Source organism: Pungitius pungitius, chromosome 6 (assembly GCF_949316345.1).
Source record: "Pungitius pungitius chromosome 6, fPunPun2.1, whole genome shotgun sequence".
NCBI lineage: Eukaryota > Metazoa > Chordata > Actinopteri > Perciformes > Gasterosteidae > Pungitius > Pungitius pungitius.
The window spans coordinates 21341295-21358465 of NC_084905.1; the positions used below are offsets into that span (position 1 = coordinate 21341295).

Consider the following 17171-nt stretch of genomic DNA (forward strand, 5'->3'; position numbering starts at 1 on the left):
GGATTATATATCCGTTAATATTTGTAAATTGAGATCTGTGCAAAATTGATGCTTTTCCTGAAAATCCTCCTCTCCGCTTGTCTGCATCTATCAGCTGTTTCAGCTCGAGCCAGGTCCCAAAGGCCAAGCAGCTTTCACGCTCTGAAGACCACCTCATCTCGCTGAAGTTCAGGAGAGAAAATCCTCAGAAAAATAACATTCCGTGCTTGTACCCTGGACCCCATTCCCACTGCTCTGCTTGAGTCCCATATAGCTACTCTCATAGCTTATAATGCAATGTAAGTCCCTTTGGATAAAAGGGTCAGCCAAATGACATGTGATGTGATACAAGTTCTTCTCCTTTAGAGGAGGAGCTGAATACTTCCTCCCCCCTCCCTCCCTGAGAGGAGGAGGACTCAAAGGTTACACTGAAGTGAAAGTAAAGTAGTTGTGAGTGAAGTAGAGCTTTAGTCCAGACGAGCCTCTCTGTTTCTCTCTAAAGAAACAACTGAATCCAGCAGCTTCTCATCAACAACACAACAGGATCTGTGACAAACTCTGGTGAGTACGCTGCTCTACAAAGACTAGATACATGAACTAAACATCTGCTCCACGTTTAGTTCACACCACAATCTGACTGTTGGACGTCTGCTTTTATCACATCAAGAACATTAAGCCGTAGAAATGTGTCCTTTAGATAAAACATCAGACAAACCAAACCACAGAGACTGAACTCTGGATAGTTAAAGTGAGACGGAACACAGTCACAGCTAGCGTTAGCTTAAGCTAACTCACACACCGGTTTCCTGGTTGGAATTAAGACCTCAGCTCCACCCAGGCAGGAAGTTCCACTCAGGCCTGAACCTTTCACACTAAAGGTCTTCCTTCAAATGAAGGCAGAACAGTAACTTCCACAATTGGTTTCATAAAGTACAGATGGTTTGATAGCAACAATAATGAATGAGCTCATATTTTCATTGATAGGGCTTTATTCCACATACACACCTACGGACAATAATCAGTGTAAATCAGTGCAAACATCACTATAAATTAAATAATCATAATAAAAATGAGCATCATCTGTGTCTCAACATCAGTAGTCATTAGCCTTATAGTATTATATATATATATATATATATTATACAGTGATCAATGATGCTGCATGCTGTTGTATAGGGGACATCAATTATCCGTAACATATTTAATATCTATAATACACACAACACAAAAAAACCTGTACATTTAGAGATTTACCTGAAATAAAATCACTAACAGCCCTTTAAGTCCTATAAAACATGGAGATACCAGGCTAAAAGCACATCCAAGTGATGTGCCCAGATAAGCGCTGTGTGTGGACAGTAATCCTGGAAGGTTTTACGATCATAGAGTCAGGATCACCACTCTAGGGCAAGCGTATGTGGAGGTCTCAGGGCTCAGAAACGAGAGCAGTCAAAATAATTTTGATGTAACTCCTCCCTTGTCAGGCCGATCTGCCCCTTTGAACACCTTTTTCGGCTTGTCCGATCCCATTGGATACGACTAAAGCCACGCAGAAGTGATCGGCAGAGAAGTCATCTGACCTCATACTCCTACTTTCTTCCTTTGCAGAGCTGACAATCACCCGGATTACATCTTCACTAGAAACTGCTCGACCACAAACCTCACTGTAACTCCACTTCACGTCTCTGATCACTTTTTCATCTCTTACTCTCTTCCGCTCTCCCTATCTAACGACCCCACCCCATCAACCGACTCTGCACCCGTTCGCCGCAACATTCGCTCACTCAGAACTTTGTCCTCTTACTGCTGGAGTTCCTCAGGGCTCCGTCCTGGGTCCCGTTCTCTTCTCAATCTACACCAAATCTCTTGGCTCAGTCATTCGCTCTCATTCTCATTCTACCACAGCTATGCCGATGACACCCAACTAATTCTCTACTTCCCCGACTCGGACACTCAGGTGGCGACACAGATCTCTGCATGTCTGACTGACATCTCCCAGTGGATGTCCGCTCACCAGCTGAAGATCAACCCCGCCGGGACTGAACTGGAAAGACCCCGGGAAAAGATTTTCCGACAGTTAACTCGGTGTGTGGAGCATCGGGCTGTGCGGTATACCCATTCAACCGTTATCATTTCCCCACATGTTCTTCTGCTGGTTGGTGGTAGCGGCACAGGCCGATCTCAGTTGGTATTTAGTCACATGAACCCGCCCTCCTCCTCATGTAAAGTCCATGTAACGTTAAATGAGTCTTCATGACCATGGGTTTGCCATACATGTTTTTTTCTAACTTTATTGAGAATCTGGCACACCACAGCGTCCTGCAAGTAGCGCAGGGTCTTAAATAAAGTAATGTAACGTTGTGTAATGCGAGGCTATAGAAATGAATACTAAGGAACTCTGTATTTGTTCATAAAGCTTAAATAAAACGGGTTATTTGTGCAATGTTTTAATAACCGACCGCTGCCAGTGTTTCCCGGTGGCGCCCCATGAAGTAGTAAACCTATTGGTGAGACACTGCAGTCAATGGGAACAACGTGTGTCTACGTCCTCTCACTCATGTCATTCAGCCGTCACTGGAAAATGGGTTTTTGTTTTATTTGTTTAAGCATGTGTCCCTCTGTTGTTTTAGCGTTGTAAGTAGTTTTGAAACCAGTACTTGTATACTTTTAAAGCTTGAGTTGATACTTCAACTTCTATAAAAGTATTTTTAAACCTTAGTATCCATACTTTTACTTGAGCAATGAATGTGAATACTTTTGACACCTCTGATCAAACGATATGTAATAACAGTCTTGTTTGTCCAAACTTGTCCTCAGAGCGTCAATATGTCTGCTGCCAGCTGTCTGCTGACTGAAGATCAGTTCCTGTGCTCCATCTGTCTGGATGTCTTCACTCATCCAGTCACCACACCATGTGGACACAACTTCTGTAAAGCCTGCATCACTGACCACTGGGACGTTAATGTCCCGCCTAACTGTCCCAACTGTAAAGAGGGTTTTAACACCAGACCTGAACTTCGGGTCAACACGTTCATCTCTGAGATGGCTGCTCAGTTCAGACTGTCAGCTCAACAGAAAGCCAGCAGCAGCAGCTCAGAGCAACAAGCTGCCCAACCAGGAGAAGTTCCCTGTGACGTCTGCACTGGAACCAAAGTGAAAGCCCTCAAGTCCTGTCTGGTGTGTCTGGTCTCCTACTGTGAGGCTCACCTGGAGCCTCATCTGACTATGTCAGGTCTGAAGAGACATCAGCTGATGGACCCTGTGGAGAAGCTGGAAGCCAGGATGTGTACGAAGCACGATAAACTGCTGGAACTGTTCTGTAAGACCGACCAGATGTGTGTCTGCATGCTCTGCACTGTTTTAGACCACAAGAACCATGATGTTGTTCCTCTGAGAGAAGAATATGAAGGAAAGAAGGCCGAGCTGGGGAAGACTGAGGCTGAAGTCCAGCAGATGATCCAGAAGAGACGACTGAAGATTCAGGAGATCAAACACTCAGTGAAGCTCAGTGAGGAACAAGCGGACACAGAGGTAGAAGAAGGTGTCCTGGTCTTCAGCGCTCTGAAGGAGTCTGTTGAGAGAAGCCAGGTGGAGCTCATGGACACCATCAAAGAGAAGCAGAGAAAGACACAGAAAGAGGCTGAAGGCTTCATCAAAGAGCTGGAACAGGAGATCTCTGAGCTGAAGAAGAGAAGCACTGAGGTGGAGCAGCTCTCACGCTCTCAAGACCATCTCCACCTCCTCGAGAGCTTTAGGACCCTGAACACTGCTCCACCCACCAAGGACTGGACAGGAGTCAGAGTCAGTCCACCTTCATATAATGGGGCAGTGGTGAGAGCTGTGAACCAGCTGGAGGAGAAGCTCAGTAAACAGATGAAGAAGCTGCTGGAGGAGAAGCTCAGTAAACAGATGAAGAAGCTGCTGGAGGAGAAGCTGAAGAGAGTCCAGCAGTCTGCAGTGGATGTGACACTCGATCCTGATACAGCACATCCTAGACTCATCCTGTCTGATGATGGAAAACAAGTTAGACATGGAGATGTAAAGAAGAATCTCCCAGACAATCCAGAGAGGTTTAATTTTTGTTTTGTTGTTTTAGGAAAGCAGAGTTTATCTTCAGGTAGATTTTACTACGAGGTTCAGGTTAAAGGGAAGACTGACTGGGATTTAGGAGTTGTGAGAAAGTCCATCAACAGGAAGAGATTCAGTTCACTGTCTCCTCAGAATGGTTACTGGGTGATATGTTTGAGGAATCAGTATGTGTACAAAGCTTTTGCTGATCATCCAGTCTGTTTCTCTCTGGGGTCCCGGCCTGAGAAGGTGGGGGTGTTTGTGGATTATGAGGAGGGTCTGGTCTCCTTTCTTGACGTTGATGCTGCAGCTCTGATCTACTCCTTTACTAGTTGCTGCTTCACTGAGAAACTCTACCCATACTTTAGTCCATTTATTAATAATAATGGTAAAAACTCTGCTCCTCTGATTATCTCTCCTGTCAGTAAAACAAACATTTCATTTTCTATTCAATAAATAAGGTCTCCGGTTGTTCCTAAACCTCCTTTTCTGGGCCACATCTACCAGCTCTTACTGGGGTAAGGGTTAACGAAGATCAAAACGGTAGCTTGGTGTGGTAAGGCGAGTAAAATACTGCCCCCGCTGACCTGATTTTCTGTGCTCACTCTCCATTCTCCCCTCACTCAAGAACAAGAAGGTACCTTAACTCCTAAACTTGAGGTAGGGACACATTCTCTACCCAGGGTAGACAATCCGTCAGTTTCCTTCTGAAAAACGATGGCCTCAGACTTAGAGGTGCTGATCCTCATCCCGATAATTCAATCCACAGCACCCCGAACTGTAACCCCCCCCGACTACGCCTCGATATCCTGTTCACGAAAACCACAAACAGGATTGCGAAGGCCAACCCCCACCATAAACACCTCCTTACGGCCGAGCATCCAAACACTGCTCTGGATTTGGGCGAACAGGGTTTGGATGGCCCCAAGAAGGACCCTCTCCTCCGACCCTCTACTCCCGCAGTACCTCCCACCGTGTCTATTGGGGGCCCCGGTCTTCTTCACAGACCTCACAAAACGCATGTAGACAGGAGGAGCATACTCCCAGGCCCCCTCCATGATCCTTGCAAGAGTGAAGAGCTGGTCTGTTGTTCCAGGACAAAATCTGTATTGTTCCTCTTCAATCGGTAGTTTGACTATTGGCCGAACCCTCCTTTCCAGCACCCTGAAGTAGACTTTATCAGGGAGGCTGATACCCCTGTAATTGGCACATGCTTTTTTGATGCCCCTTTATGAAGAGAGGTACCCCACAACACACATTGCCCTCCCCGTCTCTGGACGGATCTCATCAATCCCCGGGGCTTTGCCACTGCGGAGTTGTTTGAGAACCTCAGTGACTTCCACAAGACAAAAATAAATAATATATCAAATCTATATTTGAATTGATCTATTACTCCTTCCGCCACTTCAAGGAGTAATTACCCCAATCTCAAACAATTTCTTCAGGAATAGAAATGTTCACAAATGACATAGCAGATTTTAGTGTTTAAAGGTTTATTGTAGAGATGATGTCTTTGCTCCATGAAGTTCTACTTCAACATGAATCACCTGTTGGGGGGGAAGGAAACGAGTGAAACCCTTCCAGCAGCAGAAGTAAAGCGTGCATTCACCCTGGTGTGTCTTTTCCTACCGGCTAACACTGGTAGAGCCGGTTCAGTCGACTGATGTCATTCTTGCTCATCTGGTCGGCCGTGCCGAATACAACGTTGGCGTCGGGGATGGGAACCATGGTGGGTTTATTGTTCCCGGAGAAGGCGTACCTGCAATTTATTAAGAGTTCTATTATTCTTTGTTTGGATAAACAAATGAGGAGAAATCATTGCTTTTTAAATATTGGGTTAGGGTTAGGGTTAGAGTGTTCATTCGCTTTTTCATTCCAAATACTAAAACAATAACCCTTTTAATGTGGGGACATTAAACATATGTATTACAATAATAATACATATATTACTCTGAACTGAATTTTATCCTGTGTCGATGAGAGGGTTTGGGGAATTGTATTTGATTTAATTAAATTGAAACGGTAAGACTTATACTGACCTTTGTGATATATATATGTTGGAGAGTTCAACGACTAAAATAAATATCATGCTATACTCGGTATAAAACATAAGGGAACAAAGCTCAATGTACAAATAATTCAAAATCAATCCCCATCACTTTCAAAGAACGGAGGTTTGGCAACCTGTGGTACTGCATGACGGAGTTGTAGTCGTAGGGGGTGTTCAGGTTCAGCGTGTTCATCTTGTCGAAGGCGTACGCCCAACCTGAGAGGGCAGAAACCAGAACAGGGCCCACAAAAGAGAATTATACAGTACTTAGTATTTTGGTAAAGGATCAAAGGGCTGATTGGAAAAGGCAATAATTTGGTGTCATTTGAATTCATTCCCAAGGACATTTTTTTTAATACAGAATACCGGGCAGGAAGATGGACGAGCCAGCCATTATTTTATAGCTCTTTTGAATAAGCTTTCGTGGAATTATTTTAGGGTTAAAACGTTTTATCAAGATTTTAGAACATAAATAGGGGAATCAAATCAACAATTATTTTCTTCCGGCTTCTCAAAAAGTAATGCTTTTATATCCGATCAGACACTGTTTAACGCTACGGACCCGTCCCGATGTTCTCCCACAGGATGCGGATGTGCTGGTCCCTGTCGGAGCGGCACTGCTCGTGGTTGAAGCCGAGCGCGTGGAGCAGCTCGTGCTGCACGGTGCTGTGGTAGAGGCAGCCTTGGCGGTCCAGAGACACCGTCTGGGAGTAACCACGGCGACCCACGTAGGAGTAACACCTGCACCCAGAGACACACAGCTGCAGCACGGCTCCGATGTTTGGGACATTCACCACCAACTCAAAATAAGTGTAAAAACGTTTGGATATGAAAGTCCCAAGAGACTTAAAGAGCAGATCCATCCTCTAGCACAGGGGTCTTTCAGCCAGGGTCCCCTGGATGAAGCAGGGACCCCCTGTTCTACGGAGTTTGGTCGGCCATCTTTTATTTGTGAGCTTTGCGCTCTTCAGACGTGAGCATGAACGCGATCTGATTGGCTGGTGCGTGTGCTGTCGTATTTGCATGAAAGCTGGTGTGAGTGAAGCTCCAGTAGCTCAGTGTGTGGATTGTGGACTTCGCTACAATATGTTGGATTCATGGTAATGTGTATTTGAAGACAATAAATACCATTCTGATTCTGAAGACATTTGACACCTGCTCTGGCATTAAACGCTGCTTCGTTAGAAGGTGCACAGGCGCAGTCCGTTACCCGTTGTTGGACTGCAGGCTCAAGAAGTCCCTCTGGTTGTTGCGCTGGACGAAGCGAATGCAGGAGACGTCGTGGAAGGAGAGCAGTCCTCGCTCAATGATGGAGCGCTCACGAGAAGCTGGCGGGACACGGGGAGAAGACTTTCACGCACTCGCACACATCCGTCGTAAACAAGCCACGAACAATGTCACGTGCATGTTATATCGGCCCTCAGGGGGGCGCTGTGAAGCTAACAGGACCCCAGTGTTTCCAGGCTATTCAGTCTGGACCTCAAAGCCTCCCTTTGTTTCCACAAACTATAAATAAGAAGTGGACCTCGTTCATTGGTTTGAGCCGTTTAGGAATCTTGAGTTCAGCGATACGGCCGTCGCTTTGGTTTTTTGGAACAACTTAAAGAAGGTTGAGACAACATCAACCAGCGTTAAGCCCCGCCCTAAAGCATCTCCCTGTTTATGGTCTATTTGACTCTAAATGGACCATCAGTCACTAAATGAATATCATGCTGCATTGAAGAAGACTTGAATATAAAAGTTCAGACCATAAACTAATGTTTAGAGTAATTTCCCCATAGACGTCTACGGGAGCAGAGGAGTCGCCCCCTGCTGGTCACTACACAGGATGCAGCTTTAAGTATGAGGCACTTACACTCAGACTGCAGCAGATAGTTCAGGTTACACACTATTTATCAAAGAAATTAGAAATTTGCTGGTTTAAAAAAATGTAATAAAGAAAATGTAATCGTAATGATTTACATCGGATCCCTTCTTCTAAATTGTAATTGTTTTTTAGAGAAAGAACGTGAGATCCGACAGTAGAAACACAGATTTACCTGAAAGCAGGTGTCTTTCCTCAGATGTCATGTTTGCTCTTGGTAAAGTGTTGCTCAGCGTTCAGGTACTCACAGTAATGTGCGGCGATGACATAAGGAACGTACACCCTCCCATCGGCAGATTTTGGCCACATGCAGCCGCTGGAGGTGCAGAGATCAGCGTTCCGCTCACTTTCACTGTCATAAGCGATGTCATCCACCACCAGGGGCTCCTCTTCAGTGTGCACTGCAGGAGGATCCAAGGGATCAGTGGAGCTCCGCACCAACACACATATATATATATATATATATTAGGGCCGGGACTCGATTAAAAATCTAATTAATTAGAGGCTTTGTAATTAATTAATCGAAATTAATCGCATTTTAATTGCATAAATATTTGACCTGAGAACAGTGAGAAGTAATTATTTTCACATGGATTTTTATTTACAAAAAATAAGTGTGAAAATGCGTAAAAAATGTTTAATGTGTTATTTTTTGTGTAAGTAATTAATCTTAATTCACATTGTAATTAATTAATCGTAATTAACGCGCTAAAGTCCCGGCCCTAATTTTAAATTAAACAAACAGTGACACTGTGAATCACCGTGAGTTCTGGTGTCTCTATTGGAATCAAAGCTGACCTTCCTGATCCACATTTGGGATTTGATTCTCTCTCCTCAAGGTGCCGTGTGTCAAACGTGTTTATTTCTTCCGGGATTTATTCTCCACACAGCTGAGGAGGACCCTTAGACTGGTTTAGCTCCATAGGGGAGTCGGTATGGATCCTCTCAATTCACACGCGGGCATCAGCACACATGTCGAAAAAAGTGAAATAAGGATCACAGCATAAAAGTAGTGAAATACACTAGGGCTTTATTAGAAATGCCATTATCTGACTTTACTTGACCTGCAATTCTATTATAACGGTATGGAACGGTTGTGGATTCCAGCCTGAGAATCTATGAGAATTGAGGTTGGATTCAAAAGCATCAACAGGTGTGTGGTGGAACAGTGCAGGGAGATAGCAGGAAGGCTGAAGTGTGGAGGATCCTCAGTTCAAACCTGCTCTCTCAGAAGGAGGGTTTGGTTTAGTTTTGAGGTTTAGTAAACAATCCCAAGGTCTAATATGAGAAACGGACACAACGAGGCATGTGCTTGAATAGCACAAGGGAACAACTGAAGGGCTGCAGGCTCCAACCTGCTGTCTGAGTTTGTGGGTTCATGCCCCCTTCATGCCCCCTTCATGCAGACATCACTTCTGCTTTGAAAGAGTTTTGAGGTTTGAGTAGCAGTCTCAAGGTTAAATACGAGAAACAAAAATGTAATTTGTGCAGCACAAGAGCTGAAGGAGCTAATGTCCTTACCCTGTAGGCTGTGGGTTCAAGCCCAGTCTTGGGTTTGAGCCTTTGGCTTTACTTCAGGTTTGAGTAGCAATCTCAAGGTTAAATACAACAAACAAAGGGTTGCTTAGTGTGTGGTGAAGTAGCACAGTGGAGGAGCGGCTGACATAAGCCCCTGCACTGCACTTGAAGGTTGTGGGTTCAAGCCCAGATGTGGAAATAGCATTTAAAAGAGTTTTGAGGTTTAGCTCACATGCTCAAGGTTAAATAGGAGAATCAAAGTTGCCAAAATGTGACCAGGACTGGTAGTGTAGGGGTGCAAGAAGGAGCCGAAAGCCTCTGTAAGCGCCGCCAGTGGGTTCAAATCCTGCTCCTGCCAAGTCTTGAGCGCACTGCCGCGGAGGTAGTAGTGGGGGCATTGTCCCCACTGGTTGTTTCAGAGAAGTGTACCCTTGGGGTTATGCAGAAACACAAGGCGTGTTCACTTGGTTATGATGGCATTGTCAAGAATGATAAAGAATCTTTTGAATGATGATGAATTGACTAAATTTGATGTCAACTGCTTTGCTTTTAGCACTTATTAGCCATGCTACATAGCCTATAGGGTTCCACCTTTTTGACGGGAGAGAAGGCCGGATGAGTCAGTAAAGATGAGTCTCATTCAGTGGTCACACTGACATGAAACTTATTACAGCCTCTGAGGGCCCTTTTCAAGACAATCACATGTTTGTCTACTTCAGGGCATCCTGTGGACAACCTTAAACTGACAGTCTGGCACAGGGTGTAGATTTGTTTACCCTTTTTAGTGCATCCACCCTCCAATTCTCTGTTACATTCAAATTCAACTCACTGTTGGAGGATGAATAGCATGGTTGATCCTCCAAGATGCACCAATCCGTCTCTGGGGCAATATCCCATTATGATTTTTTATAAATGTCAGTTACCCAAAACTAAAAAAGGATTTAGGAAGAGCCACCATGTCCCTTGAGGGTTGAACCCAGATAAGGTTTAAAGTACAGAATTTTGGGGCATTTGGCATTAGTGACAGGGACGTGTAGGTTGCTCCATCTAAGATCATTCCAGTCATGTCATGGGAAAAAAATATTGTGAAAAAAGTCAAAATATGTAGGGTCAAAAAAGAAAAGTTTTTTTTAAATAATAAAATAAAATAAAATAAAAAAAATATATATATATATATGCACCATATTCTTAGAATCTCTGACCACTGACAAACTGGAGTTTTAAAAGGTTCATTTATCCGACGGAGCAGCACACTACTTCTAGTGTAGTAAAAAAAGATAAAGAGAAAGATTAAATTGAAATGTTAGATTTTAGAGTGTGAACTCCTATACGAAGGAGGAGGTGGTCTTACCAACATCCTTGTTGGCCCTCCACAGCAGCTCGGAGACGGACAGACCCTGGATCAGAAGACAAGACGTCTCATTAGGAACAAACTTTGCATGTCCCCCTTCAGCTTTTCTCCACATCAGCTTGATATAAACAAATATCTTCAATCTCTGTTTCTTTTTTTTTCATATTCCTGCCCTAAATGTTATTTAATAGTTACGCATATTGGATGATGGTTTTAAATGAGGCAAACACTACAACACACTGATCCCACCAGGGGGGCTGGAGACGGCCTCACCTGCTCTCCGGCCCGGGAGCGCGAGGAGATCGCGAGGAGGACGAGGAGGACGAAGGTGCTCCTGAGGGAAGCCATGCCGGCAGGCTGCAGATGTGCAGGATTCAATGCAGGTCCTCCTGCAGCCGCCGGTTAAATATCGACATCTATCAGCCAGCAGAGCTTTACTTAGTGATAAGTGGGTCGTTGCCTTGAAAACATGCGGCCGGTTCCCACCCTGAGACACGTGTAACCAGACATCGCCTCCATGTGACCTTGTGAGACTGGGGAGTCTGGGGGGGGCAGAATGCACCTGCCTGAAGTCAATAGATCCCCATGGTGGATGAAACACGTTTGTCTTCATTCGGTTCTACTTGAATACGAGTTCATTTCCTTCACAAAAGGAAACAAATCCCAGATTCTTCTTTGTAGTCGTTTCTTTTCACTGCGAACTATGAAAGTGTTTTTCTGCCAGAAATAATTGAGCATACATACATTTGTAAATGCATAAAACATACTTTATCACAAATACAGTAGCTTCCATGTCCTCTCCTTATTGCATAGACGAGGGGCTCCACTCGTTTCTAATGTCTAGTGAGAAGATGTCGTTTAAAGAGAAGAGAACGTACTGTGGACTTGTTCCTTGAAGCCTTGGATTTGTTACAATTTTAGTTCTTATGCAACCAGAGAACAGGAAGCCCACAGGGGGCGCTATAAATCTATACTCAGTGTTCCATTTAGTAACTAAGCTGCAGATGAAGAATACTAAAATAACCTCAGTCAGTCAATGAATTTTAGACATTTTATAATTATTACAATTGTATTTTTACTTTTTCTACTCTTCCTCTGTTGCAACGGAGGATCAAACGTACTGATACACCTCTATAATTAAATGAAATGACAGGAGTGACATTAACAACATTTATTCAGACATCAATAAGAGCAGCAAGCCGGAGACAAATAAAAAAGACCAACGGTACAATCAGATGCAGAAAACACTCCACCTTTGATTATTTTTAAATTTAACATTTAAAAACCAAACAGTAATTTAAATGATTAGAGTTTCTGCCGAGTTGTGGAGTCTGGATCAGAAGGACAGGTTGATGAGCGGCGCGTTGTTCTCCCTCTTCTCCTCCGGACTCCACTTGATGAGCGGAGAGCTCAAGTCGATCAGCTGCTGAAGAGTAGACACGGGATGCATTAAAGCCATCATCATGACAACCGCATCGCTACGGCAACCACATCTAAAACGATCCCGTAGCCATACAAGTCGTCTCCTAGTTCACTGAACGGTCCACTCCGCCCCTCGTAGAGACCTGAAGAGACATTGACCCGCCCCACCCTGCAGCTGGGGGGGTGGATTGTGGCATATTGACGTGTTCACCTGAGTGGCGGTGCAGGCCGTGGCGCTGGTCCGGATCAGGTCGGGCGTGTTGGTCAAGTCGATGAGAAGTTTCTCGTGAGGCTGCGGAGTCGGAGCAGGAAGATCCAACAGAAGGACCTGGGGGGAGGGGGGGGGGGGGGTCCCACCGGTAAAAGGCTTTTTAGAGCTTCCACACGGCTTCATGCTCAATGTTGAAATATTTTACACCAGAGAACAAAGTTTACGAGAAGCAAGAAGACAATTTCACAAACGCCTAAAACCGACCTCCTCAAAGCGATTCTCTTACATCTCCTCTTTAATAACTACTTTACACAAAGAAACAAAGCATTCCATGCACTTTGACGCTGATCATCATATTACTATAATTATATAAAAGTTGTGGAAATCAGGTAACTGAATACCAATATATTCCACTGTTGGTAATATTCCAAGATCTGAACCTGCAGGACATTAATTAATCCACTGTAAACAGAGCGGAGCGTGACCTCTGACCTCCTGTTTCTTGCTCTTTTCTGTGCTTTCCAGCTCCATCGGGCTCTGGTCGTGTTGCGAGTCGTCCTGAGGATCGGAGTTCTTTGATTGGTCGGGCTGCGGCGGGGTGGTGGGCGGGGCAGCAGGCGGCTCCTCCCCCTCCTCGAGACAGAAGGGCTGGACGTCTGGTGCATGAACAGGCTCCACCTCCTGTGCCTCCTCGGGGGTGGGGCTACACAGAAACAACACAGCGGTCAATTTACGACCACAGAAGATCCCGATAGATTCCTATTGGTCGACATCGGGTCGAAGCGTTTCACCTGCAGCTCATCTCCCTCCGTACGGAGGCGGGGTCAAAGTCAAAAGTGGGCGGACGTCTAGTCGGCGTGGCGACGGGGATGGCGGGCGTCCTGCGCCTCACCGGGGTGGGGAGGGCGGAGGGGCGCCGCGTCGTCAGCGGCAACGCCCGGCCGGCGGCGGCTGAAGGCGTCAGAGGACCAGAAGTCGCCTTCTGAGGAAGACGACTGCAGACGAGGAAGGGCATCAAAAAAATAAGTAAAAAATGAGTCATTTAAAACGTGACCCTGAACAAATGAATAAAAACCAAAACATTGTAGAAAAAACAACATTGTGTGTGTGTCAGTGTGTGCGTGTGTACCTGTGTGTGTGTGTGTGTGTGTCAGTGTGTGCGTGTGTACCTGTGTGTGTGTGTGTGTGTGTGTGTCAGTGTGTGCGTGTGTACCTGTCCACGCCGCTCACCGACGGCGGCCTGTTTGGCCTCAAGGCTCCGGCAGCTGAAACAAAGATGGACGTTGTGCGTTTTAAAGTGTGGATGCTTAGGAGGCCGCGTTAGACTCGTGATGATGATGATGATAATCACTTTACATCATCATCACCCTGCTGTCTTCCAATGAGACACAATTCTGATTTGTGTCACTTCTCACCGACTCCTCGGACCCTCCCGCCGGGTGTCGGTAGGACCGGCGCCTCGGGCCTGGACTTGTTCTTTAAGCCGCTGTGCAGCCGGGTCGAGGCCGCGGGGGGGGTGGAGGCGGCCCTCTCCGTAGCCCTCTTGGCGGGCGTCATGTGGACGGGCGTGGCCTCGGGCCTCTTACGCGGCGTGGACACGGGGGCTTTGACGTGCTCCGCCTCCGACAGCTTCCTGGCCCGCAGCGACAGCGAGCGGCGGCCAGCGGTGGACGGCGCTGGCTCCGCCGCGGCGGCGGTGGTGGTGGAGCGGCGCGGCCTGCTGTGACTGGCCGGCCTGCTGGGGGCGGGGCCAACGGAGCTGCTCTGTCTCCGGTTCAGAGAGGAGTTCACTTTACCTGAGAGGAGACGATACAAGACCCAGAATTCATTTGTGACGCTATGCAGAGGCTCCTCCTCCATTTATTATGCAGACTGGGATCCATTTAGAGGTAAATACAGAGAACTCGTCATACGGTTCCAAATGAGTGGGCGCTTGGATACATGGTGGCAAACCCGTCACTGTGGACACACGTTAGCTTTTAGCAGTTAGCGCACCTTCACCTGGCCACACAGGTTAGCGTACCTGTAGCGGGGGAGAGGGAGAGGCTGGAGTTGAAGCTGGACACCGAGGACGAGGAAGAGGACGTGTTCTTCCTCTCAGTCACCTTCATCCTCTGAAGGGGCGGAGCTTTCACACCTGACAGGTTCCCCAGAGCACGCTGATGGGGGGGAAAACATTGTACTCTTTATGTTTTCAGGATGTTAAAAATAGATTCCATCAATCCTGACTGATAAACACGGCCAATATTGTCAATTTAATGAGTTGGTCTGCAGTAACTGAATCTGACCAACGGGTGGCGCTGTTTGAACAGGTTTCACATTACAATCCGCATTCAATGGTAAAATTTGTTCATTTGTGCCTAAGTCAGTTGGGAGGTGTGCTACCTTGGTGGGCGGAGCCATGGTGCGCTTTCCCAGAAGACTGGAGTTGAGGGACGAGTCGCTGATGTCAGACGCCACGCTCGCTGAATCAGAGAGAAGATCGTCACATGACCCGGCTCTGCTGGAGGGGCTCCGCCTCCAACCCCCCGTCGGCTGGGAGAAAAATGAAGGGAAACAACGAGCAGAAGGAAAAAGTCGAGTGAGGCTCCAGGCTGCAGGAGACAGAAAGATCACAGCTGGCCTCGCCTACTTTGCTCGGCGGCTGCAGTCGCTCCGCTCGCCTCTTGACGGCCGCAGACGGGAGCGCCGCCGCGGCCGGTTTGCTGGGCAGCACCACGGCTGCGCCGAGGGTGGCTTTCCCACGCAGCCCCATCCTGGGCGGGGGCCTGGCCGCGGGACTGGAGGCGCCCCCTCTGCCAGCAGGGCGGGCGGATGTGGACGTAGAGGCCGGGCGGGCGGGGGCAGCCGTGGCGGCGGCGCCCTGCGTCAGCAGGCGGTGGCGGATGGCAGGCGGCAGCTGCTTCATGGGACTGTCCTGCACGCAGAAGGTCTGCCTTTTGACGGGGCTCGGTGCAGCGGCGCCGCGATCGATGGCGCCCAGTTGGGCCTCGGCTCCCTGGGAGAACGAGTCGCCGCCAGGCGCCTCGTCGGGGAGCGGCGGGGGCGCGAGGAGGCCGGCGCGCTGCAGCTGGCCGGCGAGCGTCTGGGCCTCCTGACACATGGCCTCCATCTGCTCGCCGTTCAGCGGACTCCAGCTCGTCCGCACGCCGCCGCTGAGGGACGCCACATTGGCGGAGACGCACTTCTCCACGTGGCCGACGGGACCCACGAACACCTCGTCTTCGTCTTCGTCACCTTTGGAGCTTCAGAGGACACAAGAGACACCACAGAGGAACGCAAACAGCTCAGTCACTAAAGTTACTAAATGAAGAATTTAATGCAAACATAAGTGTACATCTTCCATTGTAAATGATTTCTCCCTCTATACGAGTTATGTATGAATGGAACCTTTTTTATTTTCCTAATTCAAAATACTTGAATATCTTTTGAACCATATTGTGGGTGCATGTTTGCATCGTTTATACATATTTATTGCAGACACCGTAGTGATTATTATATCAAACATGAAATGACATCTGGGTGTCCATGAGCAGCCCACAGCTGATGAATTATAAACACTAACATGGAATGATAGAAAAGTACTTGTACGAGTATTTGCTGCAGTGAGTACTTTACAGCAGTAAAGCGTTGACAATAATGAAAGTAAAAAGGTAATTAAAATAATGTTAAGTGTTAGATATTTTTACTGATTCCTACCTGGCGGGAGACAGAGAAACATCGAAGTCGAACTTCTCATCGATCAGAAAGAACACATCTGTTGGGAGGCAGAAGGACGGATGATATCGAACACATGTGGAACACGGTTCGGTGCTGACTCCGGGTCAGTTGGTGTAACACGTACCGTTCTGAGCTCGACAGTCCATCTCCTCGGTGGGCAACAGATCGATCCGGATCAGACCTGCAGCGGAACCTTCAGCTGTAAACACGAGGTTTTAAACGCACACTGTGAACAAACGGCGGAGAGGCCGAAGTGAAACACGAGTTTTAGTGGTCGTGTAGACGTTAACGTTTGCATGCTAGCAAGGTTAGCTTTGACTTAGCTAAACTAAAGGTCAACCCTTAACTCAGCTTCGAACCAACGGTAAATATATTTAAACAATACGTTTGGTTTACGGAACTCACGGTTGAAACAAAGTTAAACGAATTACAAACCTCAAGCGCCTCTGAAACTAAAAAAAAACTCCTCTTCTTCTTCGCATTCGAACGGTGACAAATAACCACAATTTAAATCTGATGCACTGCTGGTCACGTGACTCTGCTCCACTCAGCTATTGGTTGAAAGAATGGGACGAAAATATGAATACGATTATGGGAATTGTAGTCCGTAGTTTTAGGACCAATTTCCGGGTTTCTTCATATTTATTATTTGATTGGTTCTTTTTTAATGCTTTTAAATCGTTATTCCGTTTGAATCCAAATAAATAAGATAACATTAACTGTTACATGCGCAAATAAGAGATAAAGAAAATGTAAAGTATAAAGTGATGACAAAAAAGGTATAAAGTGAAAAACGTCATGGGAAAATAGTACTTTTAGTGTAGTTAGTAAAGGGGATTATATTTTTGTAAAAAAAGAAAGTATAAGTTTTTCTTTTTCTCTCTTCTTTATCTAAATGATCATATAGCCTTTTAATCTATTGATTAACATTTTTCATTTTAAAATGAAATGGAAACAGACGTTCTAGAGAAGGATTGCATTTCTACAC

At 46.4% G+C, this 17171-nt stretch overlaps 3 protein-coding genes across 9 annotated transcripts; 1 reads left to right on the forward strand and 2 right to left on the reverse strand.

The window, feature by feature from the left end:
* Positions 1-394: 394 nt before the first annotated feature.
* Positions 395-5613, forward strand: LOC119196145 (E3 ubiquitin-protein ligase TRIM21-like). 4 transcript variants are annotated; one of them, XM_062562971.1, is made up of 4 exons: positions 395-540; positions 1588-1645; positions 1937-2064; positions 2797-5613. In XM_062562971.1, the coding sequence occupies exon 4, from the start codon at positions 2806-2808 to the stop codon at positions 4501-4503; it is 1698 nt and encodes a 565-aa protein (XP_062418955.1). In that variant the 5' UTR covers positions 395-540; positions 1588-1645; positions 1937-2064; positions 2797-2805; the 3' UTR covers positions 4504-5613. The 4 variants fall into 4 exon arrangements, with proteins under 4 accessions (XP_062418955.1, XP_062418954.1, XP_062418953.1 ...); XM_062562970.1 differs by lacking the exon at positions 1588-1645 and having other exon boundaries at positions 1937-2088; XM_062562969.1 differs by lacking the exon at positions 1588-1645.
* On the reverse strand, positions 5524-11223 carry LOC119196147 (high choriolytic enzyme 1-like). The gene is made up of 8 exons (XM_037451621.2): positions 11104-11223; positions 10831-10876; positions 8210-8362; positions 7308-7425; positions 6660-6838; positions 6232-6313; positions 5677-5806; positions 5524-5594 (listed from the first exon to the last, which is right to left on the reverse strand). Exons 1-7 carry the CDS (start codon positions 11176-11178, stop codon positions 5680-5682), a joined length of 780 nt encoding a protein of 259 aa, XP_037307518.2. The 5' UTR covers positions 11179-11223; the 3' UTR covers positions 5524-5594; positions 5677-5679.
* A 441-nt stretch (positions 11224-11664) lies between these two features.
* Positions 11665-16732, reverse strand: gtse1 (G-2 and S-phase expressed 1). 4 transcript variants are annotated; one of them, XM_062562966.1, is made up of 12 exons: positions 16619-16732; positions 16308-16364; positions 16163-16220; positions 15096-15708; positions 14849-14998; positions 14487-14622; positions 13879-14259; positions 13677-13728; positions 13255-13458; positions 12956-13166; positions 12464-12580; positions 11665-12256 (listed from the first exon to the last, which is right to left on the reverse strand). In XM_062562966.1, exons 2-12 carry the CDS (start codon positions 16327-16329, stop codon positions 12167-12169), a joined length of 2034 nt encoding a protein of 677 aa, XP_062418950.1. In that variant the 5' UTR covers positions 16330-16364; positions 16619-16732; the 3' UTR covers positions 11665-12166. The 4 variants fall into 4 exon arrangements, with proteins under 4 accessions (XP_062418950.1, XP_037307217.2, XP_062418949.1 ...); XM_037451320.2 differs by having other exon boundaries at positions 16308-16409; positions 16619-16726; XM_062562965.1 differs by having other exon boundaries at positions 16308-16382; positions 16619-16720.
* Positions 16733-17171: the final 439 nt, after the last annotated feature.